The 17,139-nt window shown below is 41.1% G+C and overlaps 4 protein-coding genes across 11 annotated transcripts in view; 2 read left to right on the top strand and 2 right to left on the bottom strand.

Moving 5' to 3' along the window:
• The window catches only part of LOC122537457 (cytosolic carboxypeptidase 1-like), a 34,579-nt gene extending 25,351 nt beyond the window's left edge, over positions 1 to 9,228 (bottom strand). The window contains exons 1-4 of one of the 8 annotated variants that reach the window (XM_043670627.1): positions 6,035 to 6,977; positions 4,145 to 4,201; positions 3,566 to 3,711; positions 566 to 648 (exon numbers count right to left, since the gene is read on the bottom strand). In XM_043670627.1, the coding sequence (XP_043526562.1) occupies positions 566 to 648; positions 3,566 to 3,711; positions 4,145 to 4,201; positions 6,035 to 6,129 (381 nt within the window). In that variant the 5' untranslated portion in view covers positions 6,130 to 6,977. Of the gene's footprint in view, positions 1 to 565; positions 649 to 3,565; positions 3,712 to 4,130; positions 4,202 to 5,961; positions 6,978 to 9,067 lie in introns of those variants that run through there. The other 7 variants (XM_043670626.1, XM_043670628.1, XM_043670624.1 and 4 more) reach the window with 7 other exon arrangements.
• Positions 9,229 to 10,045: 817 nt separating this feature from the next.
• On the top strand, positions 10,046 to 11,961 carry LOC122537466. The gene is made up of 4 exons (XM_043670647.1): positions 10,046 to 10,300; positions 10,830 to 10,994; positions 11,421 to 11,540; positions 11,686 to 11,961. The coding sequence occupies exons 1-4, from the start codon at positions 10,295 to 10,297 to the stop codon at positions 11,890 to 11,892; spliced, it is 498 nt and encodes a 165-aa protein (XP_043526582.1). The 5' UTR covers positions 10,046 to 10,294; the 3' UTR covers positions 11,893 to 11,961.
• A 789-nt stretch (positions 11,962 to 12,750) lies between these two features.
• On the top strand, positions 12,751 to 14,966 carry LOC122537461. Its single transcript, XM_043670641.1, has 2 exons — positions 12,751 to 13,883; positions 14,343 to 14,966. Exons 1-2 carry the CDS (start codon positions 12,969 to 12,971, stop codon positions 14,661 to 14,663), a joined length of 1,236 nt encoding a protein of 411 aa, XP_043526576.1. The 5' UTR covers positions 12,751 to 12,968; the 3' UTR covers positions 14,664 to 14,966.
• On the bottom strand, positions 14,916 to 17,139 carry LOC122537465. Its single transcript, XM_043670646.1, has 2 exons — positions 17,005 to 17,139; positions 14,916 to 16,135 (listed from the first exon to the last, which is right to left on the bottom strand). The coding sequence occupies exon 2, from the start codon at positions 16,133 to 16,135 to the stop codon at positions 15,440 to 15,442; it is 696 nt and encodes a 231-aa protein (XP_043526581.1). The 5' UTR covers positions 17,005 to 17,139; the 3' UTR covers positions 14,916 to 15,439.

Raw genomic sequence — 17,139 nt, 5'->3', positions numbered from 1 at the left:
GACCCACGAGCGTGGCTGATGCGACCTAGCCACGCCATTTCGTGCAAAATGTTAATCGTGACATGGTTATCCGCGCGGTTAATTGGATTCGCCAAGTGTCGATTGAACGTCGTGAACGGGCTTCGTGAAAACGTTCAGCGGCAGTTCAGTCACACCTCTCGAAAATCACAAGCGCGATTTCAAGAAATCGTTAACACCTGTACGTCTCTGACCTAAATCGTCGACTCCGACGATTAGAGTTGACAAAGTTGATTTTAAGCGAAATAGAAAGTTCGATGTGGAGGTTCAATTGATTGCCTATATCTCGAAAATTCGGCGACATCATAAATTTCGTTTACTCATAAAATTTACGTAAATAATCTTTTGGAACAATCTTCTGAACGCTTGGCGTAAAAATTGATTTTGTAACGTTAAAAAAGTAAAAATAGATACGAGTAAATAGTTTAACAAGCATCTTAGAGTCTTTCGTCAAATTTTCCAAAAGATTGGAACATTGAAATAACGAATTTGTCGATAAAAATTGTGTGAAATATGCTTGGACAGAAAAAATCAAGAAACTACCCACCTCCAGCGTTGTGATGAATATTTCCATCGCGCCGGAATTCTTGCGCCATAATTTCTCCAGCGTTCGTTCGCGCACTCTTCGATCTGAAAAGTTAGTAAGTCTGTTAAATACCTGATGCCATAAATTGTAATTAAAAATTCGACAAAAGAAGGAAAATTTCCACAAGGAAAGTCGAGCGATTCGTACACTGAGAAACAATCGTTTCTTAGTACTAATGCGGCAACAAAGTACGATTGAATCATAAATAAATCAATGTAACTTCCTGATACCAAAGCACGCGATAAATGACTCTGTCATAATAAATAATCAATAGAACAGGTGCTAGTAACACTGTCTTCAATGCAGTATCGAGCACATTGGACATTGGCAAAATACGTGGCCTCCGATTTCGGACTTGATGCAAAGCCAATCGTGAGCAATGCCACGAATACTATTATAAAAATTAAAAAAATTGGACATTGTGACATTCCACGCCCAACTGTTGGACCAAGAAAATGTTCAACCATATTATTATTCAAAGGATCATTACATAATGCCTTACGTCGTTACGTTTTCGATGTCTCCTCGAAACTTTTATTTGAACAAGTACGTAAAGTTGGCGCAGCGGACTTACCAGCCTCGTAAGAATGTACGTGTAACATATGCATGAGTGTTCGAACGAAAAAAAAAGGGTCAATTGAACGCGAGCCAGCTGAAAGAGTCTAAGCAAACCAAGCTTGCAACCAGGTTCCAAAAGTCAGGCTCTCGGTGGCATTTACTTTCTCGAGAAACGGCCATTGCTGCAATTCGTGATCCGCGCGACGTAACTAACATATTGAAACTAATCATCGTGAGATGACGATGCAGTATATGTCGCAGTAACGAGCGAAACGTTGTCCAACGAAAGTGAGTGTCTCGTTAGCCAAACGATGACTCACGACACTGCGTCCGCGAGCTTCCGAACGTAAAGAACTATCGATCAACTAGACAAAGAGTCCTTATCAAGTTGGCACGATTGCGATTCACTCGCAGACAGTCGAACTGTCGAGTTGTATCGCAAGCCTCCGTTTTGGACCGTGTCCAAAACTTCTGTCAGCATTAAAGAAAATCTCTTGTGTAATCGAAAGCCGGCTTTTCGAAAATAACAAATGACAGCCAATGTGCGCTCAGACTCTGCTGGCACACCTGTTCGCCAATCCCCAGAACCACTGTCGTCACTTGCCGACGCAATCATAAGCGTCTAAAAAAATAGAAAAAAAGAAGGAAGAGGTAGAACATTATATCGATCGACGTCGATCGCTCGTGATCGAAACCCAGACGTGTGGAACTGGGTCTAAATTCATACGCTAATGAAACGCAATGTCGATCATTTGATAATACACGTGGCGTGCATGGGAATATAATTGCGAACACAGAGTGTTTATCTGGCGTTATTTATGGATTTTCACGACTACGTTATTTATTCGGTGGTATGTTTTGATAAAGGGAAGAAAATGTGTAATATAATATAACTCCGATTACTTAATATAATATAATTAAGACTGAGAAATAGAATTAAAGGCTAAGAAAAATTTTTATACTTTACTTTCATTTAATATTGCTGTTCATAATGTTAAGAAGAAACGAATGAAACGAATTTTAGTTGCGATAACCGAGGCTCTACTATACCTGCATTTGAATTATGTACAGTAGAACCTCAACTGCTTAATATAATTAAGTAGGAAAACAAGACTAAAGACTGAGGGAAATTCTAACGATAAGAACTTATACTCTCGTTCAATATATCGCTGTTTACGCTTTTCGATTTATAAAAAATCATTGTAAATGAAAATTTAACAAAATAATATTTTAAATCAGAATGTAGCATATCAAAGAACAGATGAATTATAAAAAATTTAATTTCTGGATAATTGATTTTAAAATTAATCAAAAAGGAGATTTAATGGTAAATTGATTAAATTGTTTTAATTGAACGAAGTATTAATTGCCCGTCAATTTCTAATAGATATACAAGTCGTAACATGGTTTTAACGTTGATGATAGTAAACGAATGAATTGATATTTAATGTTGCAGATAAACGAATGAACGAATTTTAGTTGATATAATCAACTCTGTCGTACATACGAAAGCGACCTGGATTTAAATTCGAAATTTTTCTTTCCTCGTCGACGACGGAACGTTCCTCGGCGCGTTCTTTGATTTTTCTCGCTTGACGTTTCAACACGAAAGCCGGTCGTTTTACACGAAGGGAGTTCGTGCGTAATGGGAATGAACGGCGAGTCGTTCGATCGAGCGACGTACATAAAACGAAAATTGAGAACGAAAATTCGTAGGTCGGGGAACGAGTGTCGAGTGTTGCCGACGAAAGGGCGGCCCCGTGCAAGCACCCCGACGCGGTACGAATAATAAATTGTGCAAGTTTCTGGTGATTAGCCCGATGAAACAGAAGCCAACGTACGCGATAAAAATAGCAATTTAGCGGCACGAGCCGTCTTAGAGTGTTCAATCTGTTTCGAGTCGTTTAAAACTTTGTTGCCGCATTCGAAACTCGTTTGACGGCGATTCGTTCGCGTTTCCGAAACGAATAACGAATAAAGCGGGGAAACTGGTTCACTGGAGAAAACGTGCAGATATCAAAATTCTACTTTAGAAAAAAAAAAAAAAAAGAGAAAAGAAAATACGGAGAAAGAGCTGTCCTATTTGTAGGATATACTTTAAATCGGCATGAGATTTGATCGTGAAAGTCATACGACGAGATGTGCGAGGTACAACGCAGCTCAAAATGCTCTTGAAATCGTCAGAAATGGAAAAATTTGAAAGAACGATCTTTTCAACAATCTGTAAAGCGTTAATATATTAACTGTATTACAAAGTATACGTGCAATCGAAATGTTTCATCGTTTACGTGTAAAATTATGTAAAGACCGATTGTTAAGGACAAAAAGTGTCCTAATACTTTTAGGCGGGAGTGTACTACGCGCGTAGCATGCGTATATATATTTATGTGTATGCATGGTTACCTGAAGACGTGACGCGAGCATGAATCTTAGCTGCGATGTGCCTGAACGTTTCGGCCTCCTGCGGCTTGGACACGCAAGTTCGTAGCTTCTCCAACAGCGCATCGTTTATAGCCTCGTCCGTGCTTTTGTTGCTCGGTGACATCACACTAGACCGCAAACAACCGGCAATCAAAGCACAATTATCGGCCAGAGTAAGAGCGAAGATACGGGCGTGAAAGGATTGCAAGTCAAACAGCACGCTTTATCTTGGCAAACCGGTGTCGAACATGCAACCTCGTGTGCTACGAAAATGATACGCATACAGCAGGCAAGGTGGGATCGCATACAAGGAACAGCTTGCAAGCAGAACGACGCGGATCGCGCCGCATCGTTTCGTTAGAACTCGTCGAGCTTAAACGAATTTCTCTTTTTCCTGTCTTTCTGTCTTTCTTCTCTCGCGGTCGACAATCGATCGACAAAGATGCTTTGATGGGTCTGTCGTCTATGTATTCTCATTCACACGAAACAAAACGGGTGGTGAGTCTCTATCGCACGACAAAAAAAAAGGATCAAAGCTCACTATTACTTGTCGTACTTAACCAATGGAACGTGGCAGCTCGTCCTATCGGTCCCCTATACAATGTCCTTCGTGCACATCTGCGATGTAAAAATTACTTACTTATTTCACTAGGAGGGAAAAATAGAAGGAATAGAAGAGGTGGGGGGGACGGAGGCGAAGAACGTGGTATCGTTCGCGGTATCATCAATCGACAAGTCCATTGGCGCCGCGCCAATTTCGCGCGCATTAACGCGCATTAATCTCCTTTCACGTACCGTTGGTACGCGACACGCCGGTTAGCCAATGTCGTAGAAATGAAAATCGTACGTCGCCTCGAATTCAAGGTTAATTAACACGGCCAAATAACAAACTCGACTCGATGCTCGAAATAAACCGCCATGCGGTCACGGTGAAAAGCAGAAGAAACGCGCGAACCACCGAACGATGTCGTTTCGTTATCGGCTTTGTCGCTAGTGACAATTAACCGCAATAGCCGATTCTATTTCCTCGACGGAGATTACCAACGATACCTTCGACGGCACGAACTCTATTCTCCCTTTCTCCTGGAGAAGGCGTTGATCGCGATAGCAGACGCTGCAAGTTTCTCGGATCAATTGCCGGCGGTTTCGAAAGCGTCGGCCACGTACGATGGTAAACTTTAGTTGGTGATCAATAGAATCGATATAGTAAGATACGCTTGGAATCGTGAACGTTCGAATCAAAGCGAAATATCGTCGAAGATATCGCGGGATTATTATAGTGGCAACGGAATCTAATGTAATTCTAGAAGCGGGAGTTTGTTTAAACGAAGCTACTATGAAAATGCAGGCAACGAAATGCGCTGATAGTTGACACGTTCACTGCGAATTTCATGTATGTTTTGTCTTAGATTGAGATGTACTACATCGTTTAATTTTTTGTAAAACACCATGTTGTGTTTGAACATGGTACAACATAGTATTTTCATTTACATCGTTGAAAGTCCCGACGTGTTAATTAATTGAAAATTCGGCAACACTTTTCAACCACCTGCATCTTCTTATGGCAATTGTCCGCGTTCAAAAGGCACATTCCAGAGAGCAATTCATTTTCTATAACACAAGTAGATCGATTAAATTATCATCCAACTAATTTTATTAGATATCCTGCGGTAACATTTATTTGGCCGGAATCGTAGTTGTTTGGCTGTGCATGCCAATGTGAATTTTGCAATTAACCTTGCGAGTTCAGCCAAACAACAATGACTAGTCGCAGTCTGCCGGAACGTTTCTCTATTGTTTCTGTCAGTCGTTCTCTCCTCTTTGAGTAAGAGGGCATTTCTCAAGAAAGGCTGGAAATTGAACGTCTAGTAAAGTAGCGTACAATAGCTTATATGCAAGCATACGGTGAATGCAAAAACATTTGTCATTCGTGAAATTTTGGTTTCTGGATAAATTTCTGATTTCATACGTTCTCTGAGATTTGAATCTCATTCCACGACGATTATTTTAAAGAATTCTAGAATTCGAATATAATTTCGATGCTTATCACCTCACGCAAATTAATCGAAAACAGCCACAATTTCAAGAAACTGAATTTCCAACTGGTGTACCAATCATTGAATTATTGAGAATTTCGAATTTAATTTAATTCAGCATTTACTAATGTTAAATTAATTAAATTAACAATTACTGATCTCTGTCTCAGAGAATATAAAATACAAATTAAAATCAAAAACTCGTAAGTCGTCAACTGTGATACTATTTGAGAGATAAAATTGCTCGACAGGCAGTATTTTCTGCATCCACCGCACACAAACGAAAAGAAGCGTGCATCGAAGCGTTCTCCAAATGTGCGTTCGGAACCGGAACCGGAAAACCTGACGCAGAGCGACGAGCACACGCACGAAACGCGGGAGCAGGCGTTTTTGCTAGTGTGGTGGCGATTTTTACTCTTCGTCCTGGGCATCCTCGTCTCCGTCAGCCTCGTGACACGTCTCCATCGGCCGCTGGTTCTCCTTGTCACATTTCTCCGACGCACTTTTCATTTCCTATTCCCCTCAACGAAACTTCCTACGCTTTTACTTCCCTTTAATCGAATGAAAAAAGAAAGAAGAAAGAAATCAGAAACGACGAATAAAACGAAACGTTCAAAATGTTATTCTTTCCGTGAACGACTTGAATATTCTTTCGAAACGCGTCTTCGCGTCGTTGCAATTGCAACTGAACGAGTTTTGCTTTGATTCTACACGTCGCCAACAAATCTTCTATTTTCTCGTTTCCTTTCTCTTTTTTTATTCTCGTTAAGGACGGACAATGGGACGAATGATTTCTCTTTGTTTAATCCGATCACACGGAAACACATTTCATTCTCGAGTACGCGAGTATGTCCGGCGTCGCGCAATTATCACACGAATTACACGAAACGAAACAAGGATCTCGGCCAATGTTTTCCCGTAAAATTCGCGGAACGATCCACGCACTTTGCCACTCCGAGGCGGTTTGACGTTTCGCGCTGCCAAAACTATGTTTAAAAGCATAGCACGCACGCACGAGGCGTCTCTATTTATAGTGACGGCCGCTTTCCGAAAACCGCGCCCCTTTCCTCATATTTTCGATCGCACCCTCCTCGATCGCACCCCTCGATCATTAACCGACGCATCGCTGAGTCTCGTCTCTCGAAAACTGGAAGAAACGGCCGTTTTAGCGTTTACGCCAGTCATCAGAGACGATTTAACCAAAGTTCTATTAAATATTGTTCCTTCCTCACTGGTACACATCGACACGTTCCATCACTTTCTTCACTTCACTTTCGTTCTATTTAATTGACGGAAAAATGCAAGGGAACGTAAAATTCACTAAATCTACTTCGTCACGCGAATTACAAGAAAAGAGAATTTTCGTTTCTGAATTTTTGTTTTTTCAAGGAGGGATTGCAAACGATTTTATAGCGAGAGTTTGTTTCGAAACCGGCGGATTTTAGCGCGCACGCGGAAGCATCGTTTGCGGACGGCGATGAGAGATGGCAGGAGCAAAATTCGCTTGCCAAAAAGATGAGAAACATGTCCAACATTTCCATTGGTGCTTCGCGAAAGATCATTAGTTTATTAAAACGTGGGACAGTAAATTATGACGAACAGGTGAGTTCCCATCTCGAGGTGCGAAGTGTTCAACAGCGTAAACACACTGGAATGATACAAGAAAAGAAAGGCGATTGAAGATCCTGAAATAAATCGGTGTACAGTACACGTTCAGACCCAGTCACCGAAAATAATTATGATGGAATTTCGTGCGATTCCGTCCAAAAGTTCGTGGCCCGGCGAAAACAACGGTAGAATTTCGTATCGAAACAAAATCCGTCGAAATCGGTATACGATATCACTTGGCATTCAACTGGTAAACATCGTCAAAACGAACATGCAATGGCACAAGTGCAATTCGACGATTGCCTGACCTAACCCTTGATCCGCTCGGAAACAACCTCCATATTCCTCGAGAACAAACCAACTCTTATCTTACTACAGTATTTTCACAGTGTCGGGTCTAACAGAAACACAAGAAGACCGGTACGAAAATTCTCAAAACCGAGCGTCACTGTTCGCCCTGGAGAGGAAAAATCCTGTGGAGAAACAGCTGATCAAGGGCAGCGTCGTGCAACGACACCGCCACGTTATTAATAGTAATGTAACTCCGCGTGGAAACACGCTCGACGAGAGAGAACCAAGGAAAATCGAGGAAACGGAGACGGAAAGCAAGAAGAAGCGACGAGGCAAGGAGGCAAGAGGAAAATAAGAACGAAAATAAGAACCGGCAAAGGATAACCTTCGTTCGACGAGTGAACACCCGCGACAGCACGCACGATTTGTCAGGCAGCAAGGTGGTGGCTGCTGGAGGACACGACACGGTGCTTTCACCTCGTCCTCGAACACGATTCGAAGGAACCACCGGCGACGAAGGGGTTGCCACGGAACGTGGTGGCTCCCCGAACGATCGTCACGGAAGCTGACGCGAAGGCAGGTGTATGCGGCACTTGTTGATAAACACGAAAGCTCCCGCGGATTGATTAGTGGCCGTGCGAACTTCCACGAGCACAGTCGACGCCTCACGAACATCTCTGGCTATCGATTTCCGAAAAGGCGCTTTCGTTCAAACTGGTCCACCGGGCTCTGGCTCTTCCTCGTCGTTACATGACCAACTTTTCACGCGATTAATATTTTTACATCACTGTTGATGTAAAATCTCAGTCGTGTATTTTAACAGATTTTACTATCACAGTTGAGTAAATTCGATGAAATGAAAATTTCTAGAAACAACGAATGAAATTATTCTTCGTCGTGGTTTTGATTTGATTTTTTAGTATACGCTTTTTAACAAAATTTTTATGCCCACTGAAGTGCATAAAAAATATGCATTAGAGTTAAATGATACATTGCTCGAAACGATTGTATCTATATATTTTGTCATATTTTGTGTTAATGATTATCTTCAAGTCAAATTTTATAACTATACTGTAGAACTTGCGGTTCGTTTATTAACTATTATTATTTATTAACTAATGAATACTGCTTGAATATTTTATATATTTCAACGGATTATATCTCTCGAATTTTTCATGCATTATCATGTCAATCAATCAAGTCTACAAGACTCTTTTATTTCTATTTAATTGGCGCAATAAAACCATTCATATCGATCACCAAATTTCTTCGAGCAATGTATCATTAATGTTTTTATAATACACTGTCGTATTTTAATAATACAATGTTTTTATGATTCTAATTAAGAAACGCACAGTATAAGAAATATATATTATCATCATCGTTTGAAATCGCCGGTTCAAGTTATTCAAAGAAATAGAACGAGCACTGGAAAAGACGTCCAACAAATCGTTATTTAACGATTTCGAATAAATATTCTGATCGATTGAAACGCATGAAACGCCAATATATTGTCAACAGTAATCAATTTTGGATGGACAACACGTACCTCGAAACATCAGCGTGACATCTGTCCTCATCGTTTTTACTCCCTTGGTTGTCAACGTTGCACTTCTCGCCCCTGGGCCTCACCATCGGAAGTTGTGTTTTGCATTTTCGGCTAACCACTCTTGAGGGCCATCCTTCGGGAGCCATGCTAGAAGCCGAGTCACGGTGAAGATAAGCACTTCCGATTTCGCGAGTTTCGTCGAACGACCATGATTAGGCGATGATGAATGTCAGCCAACTCCACGATTTTTCTACCGAAATTTTAACGCGCGATTACGAAACGGTTAGGTTACTCGCGAACTTCAATGCGAAATGTCATAAATCTCTTTTGACACGAGTGGCGTGAAGTGAACCACGAATTTCACGTCGACGGGTAATTACAGCTTTCTCGCTTTAATTACGTGCCGCAGTTTTCTTTCGCAAACATTTTTTTAATTACACGCCGTGATTAGTTCGAATCGCGTGTCGCTGGATAACCTTGAGAAGAAACGTAGAACGGCCTGAGAGGAGTTAAAAAAAAGAAAACACTTCGAAACTACGTGGAACAATCGATGGAAATCGGCGAAATGGAACACGGTGACGCCAACAGGGGGACATTAGAAATGTAGATTGGGGTGTCGTCGGGCCACACCTTTTATTCATATTCTAGACAACAATTTGCCAACCGTGAACCGGTTCGTGTGCACCTATATCTCTCCACGATCTCGTCTCAGTTATTCTGGTCGAATCAATAAACAAACCTCGCGTTGTAACTCGTCCGAAAATAATATAAAGCCCTGCTGTTATCAATCGCGACACGTTCGAGTAACGTTTCGCAGTATCGTAGCTTCGGTCGAGTTCGATAAAGTATACACACATTTCGTCAAAGGCGACATTTTGTCGAAGCTCGCTCGCTCTAACTTATTCGACGGATTAATAAAAATCGTTTATAGTTTATAGTTTATAGTTTATAGCGAATCCTCGAGAGCCAGAGTCGAAAGCATTTCGATCGTCATGAACGTCGAGAAAAAGAATCACGAGCAAGAATATCCCGTTGATCGTGACGGAGGACCGAGAGGAAACGGCAGAAGAACTACGCGTAGGAGCAAAAGAAAAAAACAATCACGGATAATATTCGACAGGGTGGGGGAGTTTGCTCTCTGGCAAGAATATATAAATCGCGGGTAGGGCTGAAATTCAGGTTAGTAGAGATTGTTTGCGAGCCTATCGCCGAAGCTGTGATCACATCATGCAGGTGAGTCCACTTGTGGATCCGTATCGTTTCTTCAATCTCATGAGGATTTCTATCGCCAACAGCTTTTTATAAACTTTTTATTTTTAATAAACTTGACAAATTTCTACAATGAGACAGAGACATTTGGTTCGATATATATATATATACTTCTTCCTTTTTGATCAGATAGAAAATAAATTTTAAAACGCTGACAAGGAAGAAAAGATCGACAGTTTTTCTAAATAATTCACGAGACGCGAGCATTGTTCATCGAACAACCGTTATGCCTCCATAAAAAAAATCTGTTTCCGCGAATCAGTGCCATTGATATGCGAGCCACGCGATACTGCGCATCGAGCCAGAGCTTGGTATTATCAAAAACATCGGTCGAAAACTGCTTCTTTATTCGACGCAGGCAATCGACCATCAATCCGCGGCTAGCTACCGCATTGTTTCTCGCGTCACATCAACAGACGTATCCTTCTAAATTACTATGAGACTAACGATCGTTTTAATTAAACTCGTTAATTTTCTGTAATTACTGTTCAAGGTCTGTGCCACGTTGCTTGCCTTTGCTGTGATCCAGGTCGTATCGATAGAGTCGAAACCGATCGGGCTGAACTTGTACGTGAGCGGTCATCAGAATCCTTCTGAATTAATCAATGTGCATCCGCAACTTCTTCAGTACCAGAACTCTCCGTTTTACTCGCACAATGTAACGTGTCTATCGAAACATTACGAATAGAATCCTTATTTTTACGAATGCATTGCAGAAACTGAACATACATAGATGATCAAGTCTTTACTTTAAGAGTAGATAGAATTCGCAGATGATTATTTACATTTATGGAAAATCTGAAATACAGAGGACAACCACTCATTGTGGTATTTAACACGTTAATTACCATAAATGTCTTCGAATGATCAAATTAAGATAAATATCATCGATACAAAGATTTTAGATGACATAGATAACTAGATAATATTGTGAAAATTGAAAATTATAAAGAATTATATATTCTTCCTTATAAGGGATATCTTTAAATTTCGCATAAAAGTAAACTGAATGGAACAAATTGTCGTTTAGGTTCAGTTTCTTCATGTATTCTATTCTCCTCCGTTCTTTTTTTTTATTCTATAGGTGGCCGTAAACGCGATTCCAGCTGTCATCGGCTATGGAAAACCTTCGATCTCTCATCTGCCTGCCTATAACATCTACTATGGCACTCCTGTATATGATTTCCGGATTCCACTGAACACGGTGAGAAATTATTTCGCTGTTCGAGATTTCAGTCTCGCCAATATTTAGAGAATACCAATGTTTTCAGCAACGACGATATATTTTTCACTATGAAAGAGTTACTATTTAATACTACAAAGAAAAATGGTAATTTTATTCTTTATAGTACTATCCACTGTTAAAACCGATTCAACCGGGAGAACCACCAAAATCAAGACCGCCATCGACGACCACTGTAAAACCAGCCGATGAAAGCGACGAGGATGCTATCGAAAAGTTGGACACGAAGGTCGAACCAGAAAAGAAAACGAAAAACTCGAACGGGAACGAGGAAAATACCGGCGATGACAGCATTACCATTGAAACGATATAAACTGCCTCACATTTGTCACGAATCAATGCTAATTATTGAATAAAACATTTACATCGTTTCCTTTCCCGTCCATACACGTTCATTTGAAACTTTAGTGTACTTCGATGGGAGTTCTGAGCTATTCGCATCAGTCCAATTAAAAATTTCGAATCCTAAATATATCGAATATTCTAATAACTTTGTTATTAATCTGAAATTAAACGCTACCAATCTTCGCTCATAATATCCTTCATTTCCAGGAAATCTTTGCCAAATAATTTTCCAAAAGTGTGTTTAAACTCGTTTAGATAATAAAATGCTGAGATAACTGTTCTTTAGCATTTTACAATCCGTCGTCAGCGTGATCCCGTTAGCTATTTCGCAATATCGATTGTCGTTTGACTGTCTGAAAAAATAAGGAACACACGTTCGAAAGTTCCATCTCACGACATTTATTTAGTAGAGAAAACTATAAACTTTACGATGGTAAATATCCTTAACCGTTTGAGTACCAAGTGTCATTGAAATGAACGCACCGTCATTTGCATATCGCGGCTCGACACCGTGACATTTTCCAACGGTCCGTATAAATTGAGAGCGTGTTTTTATCAATGCGAATGAAATAAACGAGCGAAACACAGAGTGAATCACAAAGTGAAATTCTTTCATTCTGTGGAATACGTCACGCGTAGCATAATTTTAAATATAATTGTTAAATTTATAATTTAAACATAATTGTTGACCGATAGCATATATATGTATTTATTAAAATAGCTATCTGGACGTCGAGAGCTCCAATTGTGTCGATACGACGAGACAATGCAACAAGAGATAACATTTTCCAGTATTGGCGCCTCGATCGTAGGGCACTCTATTCAGAAGACGAGCAATTAGTCTGTTTTCTTCGCGATAAATCTTATAAATACACGCTGCTATAATTTAGCGTAATTTTTAAACTAGCGAAACAATCGCACGTCCAATAACGAGGTCTCTCACCCCGCGAACGATAGATAATCCGAGGTCAAAGATGCGGTTATGCTCTTTGAATTCCTTCATTTGCTCCGCCGACACTGGGACCGTGCGCATCGATCGTGAACATGACTGTGAAATTTGTTTGGCTGGTCGGTGTTCTGACGCTGACGCTCCTCGTGCTAATCGAGACGTCCGCGTTGAACGAAACGAGGATCAAGAAGGAAGATTATCAGAGATTAAAGACGTACGACGTTAAGGAAAAGGGGAAGAAAGTGAAAGAAACGAAGATCAAGCTAATATTCAAGAAGTGTCACGACGGAGACCGTTGCTCGATCGTGGACAAAAGCGACGAAACGCGCAAGGACAGAATCAAAAGAAACGCGAGCACGGTGAACGAGCTGGAGGACACGAAGAAAAACTACAAAAAGCTGAAGCTGATTCGAACTCTCAGTGGTTTCAAGAAGTGGGCGAACAAAGAACACTCGAGCGACTCTAACGGTGACGAGTTCGCGAATAGGAAGATCAATCCGCGTCACGTGAGCTATTTCGCGAACAACGAGGAACGAACCAGTAGATCGGAACGTTACGCGGTGACCAGGAATTTCAAGGATGACAAATCGGAGTATTATGCGCAGCGGAAAGCGGTTATGGACAGATTTTACGCTCGCCAGAGAGAAATAGCCGAAAAGTACGCGAAGAAAGTATCCACCACTCCTAGATACATCTACAGATACGATTTGGATAAGGAGGCGGACAAGAACAATTTATTCGTGAAGATCAAGACGGATAACACTGATCAAAACGAAACTAGCAACGCGGTGAACGGCACGAGTTACGATCCCGAGACGACTACTTTCGCGACTTCCACGACGACGACGACGACGACGCAAGAACAGGTCACAGAAATGACGACTGTGGCCAATCGTATTAGTCGTTCGAACCAAGATCAAGCCGACGAAGATTCGTATGACGAAGAAAGGGACGACGTGGAATATCGAGAAGATAACAATGACAATCAGAATATCGAAGACTGGGAAGCAGTAAGTAATAAAAGACGTATTCAACAGAATTGTACACATATATTACGCTACAAAGACTTAACAGATTAAACTTAACAGGCTTAATATTCTCTATAAATAAGCTACGAAATCATACAATAGAACTCCATTTACCTGAACTCGTTTAAAAGCAAACGACACAGTAGAAACTTTAGGAATTTTTTTTTTAGCAATTGGATGAAATGAATAAACTTGAATAAAAAAAAGTTACTTTTAATCAATTGTGTTTGGTTCCTACTAATGAAAAATTCAATATACTTTGACCAAATGTAAAAACGACACCTAAAAAGGATGTGACGTTCCAAGTGAAGAAATTATTACGTCCGAGGGATCGAGAAACTCGATTAAAATTCTGCTCCAATAAATGGTATTCAAATGAAGGGAGTTCTACTGTAACATTTAGATATTCCTAATTAAACGATAAATAAAAAATGTGTTCAGGACGACAGGAGGAGCGATACGTTGAAGTATGGTACTTGTTCTGGTAAATTAGTGTATCAGCATAATCTAATTATCGCTGTGCACAAATCGTTACTATCCGAGGTGGACTTGACGACATCGGTGGAGGGACCATATTGCGTCACGTGCATCAGAGTGGTGCCAATGAACAATAACCGTGGCGAGGTAACCTGGGAAGCGAATCGCAGACAAAACGGCAGCTTCAGCACCGTGAAGCTTAGAGTCAAAGGCATAGACGACGGTGAATTATCGTTGTCCGTGAAGGTCTGGGCCGTGAACAAAATATTTAACACTTGCGTCTGAACAAAACGTTGCGCGGTAATATTACATTATAAATAACCCATATAATATCCACCTACCACCCAATTCATAAGTTTCCTCTTAATCTTTTCACCGTCTCCTCAAAAGCCTAATTGACTCCACTTTTTATTAATTTACTGCAACGTAGTCACCAGACTACATTGAGACCGACTTTTTCTACTTCTAAATGATCAAAATAAGAATATCGAATATCGTCGATGAAGAAATGTCAAGTAACATAGAACAACGAAATAATACTACAAAATAAAAAGTTCGCTCTCATTGCGCCTTTATTGTGACATAACATTTTAGAGAAGTTAAATATCCTATCCCACAGGCAAAACGTATGAATTTCGCGCGGCAGTCAACTAGTCAATGTCCAATTACCAAGAACCAAATGACTTGTTCGTCACATCGCAAGAAGATAACACGAATGAATAGTAAATTCTAATAAAAGATAAATTTAAAAAAGTAGTATCCTCCCTTCTCTTTATACTTTCAAATTTATGGAGTTCTTCAATGCGATTTTCGATCGGTCGACAAGCGCGCGTTGTATTCTCCCTGCAAAATCACTGGCGAAAAATTTGTCTCTGTCGTCGATTCATAGTAAAAAAGAACAATTTTTCTCACGAGTTAAAAATTCAGTCACGAAAGGATTTAGTCTCGCTCGTCGTTCGTGAGACAGGCGGCTTCCTCCTCTATGACAGATGCTGTGAGATAATCAGTCTACGACGTAATAAACGTAACTCAAAGAAATTTCGCGCGGATCGGTTCCGGTTCTAGGAACTTTTCGGCACAGCTGTCGGAAGAGGTGGCGGCGGTACGTCTGGTATTTTCTCCTTCTGTTCGTTCGCGGCGAGTTTCTTCTCCTCTTGATAGGCCGGAAGCAGATGTTCGGACAGTCCGCTCTTCGGCGTGGTTGCTGCAATTGGTTCTAAAGTGCCGTATGGTTGGTAGTCAACGTAATAGGTTCCTGGTACTAGATGAGGATTGAATCCGTTGTACGTGTAGAAATAGGGATCGTAGTATAACGACTGATAGTTGGGATAGAAGCTCAGTGGTTCTTGCTCCCGGCTCTTGCTCTTAGATCCAGGCTTCGGGTCTTTATCCTCTTCCGGGCCTGGATTCGTCGCTTCTGGCTTGTCATTCGCGTCAGTTGGTTTCGATTGTTCGACACTGGCGGACGGCTCGGCTTGAATATCCGGCTGACCGTTCGATTTCAACGGGTTCTGCGGAACGCGCGGCACTTCCGGCGCTGCAGCGAGATGAGGCGCCACTTGAGGCGTGTAGTAAACCGGTGGCAAACCGTAACCAACCGCTGTTCGATGGATCACCGGTTGAATCACTGGAAACGCTCTGGACGGTGACAAGTTTTGATTACTCGTGACCACGGCGTTGTACACTTTAGGGACCCTGAGCAATCCTGGATCGCCAGAAGCTAAAGTTATCAACGCGACGACGACGAGTAGATTCATCTGAAAGTGATAAGGTAGAGTCAGAGTAATTGGAGGTAAATGTTTAGCGTGAGACAACGCGTCGGAACAGGAGCTTGTGGCGACGGTATAATCGAGACGGATACAAAGTCGCGTAAGCTGTCGTGTCACGAGGAAAATGATATAGTTCAAAGTCCCTGTTCGGGTACGGCACCGATAAATCTAGCGCAAACACGCGTATGTATGTACACGCAACCTGTAAGTGACGTACGAGACAGTTGCAATTATCAACCGTTGATGCAAGAACAAAGCTATGCGGGACTGTTGGATTACTGCGCGGTGCCGTTATTAATTTCTTCGCGATATCAGTACGATAATAATTCGTACTAACGCTAGTAAACGTAAAGGAACATTGTACACTTGTAAATTTCTAAAATTAGTTCGAACTGTTGGAAAGCAGCATGATTTTTTAACCGCACGATTTAACCAGATGGGCACTGTTTCTCGACGAATAGCCAACATCCACGGATAAAGATCTCGCGTGTGCTTACGCATATAAACGCATACAAAAGAGGCGAGTCACACGTGCGCAGAATAGAATCTCGACTGTTTTCTTCGTAGGTGTATAGCCACAATCGAGTTGTCGCGCCTATAGTGAAATTCTTGCGCCACGTAAGGTTCAGATAAATTCAACTTTGGAAAATTAATAACTGAATTCAACAATTTGCAGCTAGTAGAACGAGTGCATGAAAATTTCTTTAGAAATTGATTCTAACGAAATGCATAGAATATCGGTATCGTGACTTCGAAAGGATCGTAAGGAAAAAGGACGATCAAATTTTCGTATTTCACAGATCACGGCGTAGTCAAAGACGAGTTATCGATAAAATAAAATCAACGACTCAGCTCACCTTTCATTCGATCAGGCTCCCTCTTGGTCTATCTTCCCTGTAGAACAGCAAGGATCGTCGAGAAGCTGACACTAAGTAGCATGAGAGCTGCATGGAACCGTAGTATATATTGCCCATGGGGTCTCAGGGTTCAAG

This window comes from Frieseomelitta varia, unplaced genomic scaffold, assembly GCF_011392965.1.
Source record: "Frieseomelitta varia isolate USP_RPSP 00005682 unplaced genomic scaffold, Fvar_1.2 scaffold_909, whole genome shotgun sequence".
NCBI classification, from domain to species: domain Eukaryota; kingdom Metazoa; phylum Arthropoda; class Insecta; order Hymenoptera; family Apidae; genus Frieseomelitta; species Frieseomelitta varia.
The sequence above is the reverse complement of the archived record's forward strand: the minus strand, read 5'-3'. Positions and strand labels throughout refer to the sequence as shown.

Bases quoted from the DNA above. Each gene is read 5' to 3' on its own strand.
- LOC122537466 (XM_043670647.1), top strand. The intron at 10,995-11,420 runs GTAACGTGTCTA...TTTATTCTATAG, and splicing joins CTCCGTTTTACTCGCACAAT to GTGGCCGTAAACGCGATTCC. The intron at 11,541-11,685 runs GTGAGAAATTAT...TATTCTTTATAG, and splicing joins TCCGGATTCCACTGAACACG to TACTATCCACTGTTAAAACC.
- LOC122537465 (XM_043670646.1), bottom strand. From the start codon at position 16,135: ATGAATCTACTCGTCGTCGTCGCGTTGATAACTTTAGCTTCTGGCGAT.
- LOC122537461 (XM_043670641.1), top strand. From the start codon at position 12,969: ATGACTGTGAAATTTGTTTGGCTGGTCGGTGTTCTGACGCTGACGCTC. The intron at 13,884-14,342 runs GTAAGTAATAAA...AAATGTGTTCAG, and splicing joins ATATCGAAGACTGGGAAGCA to GACGACAGGAGGAGCGATAC.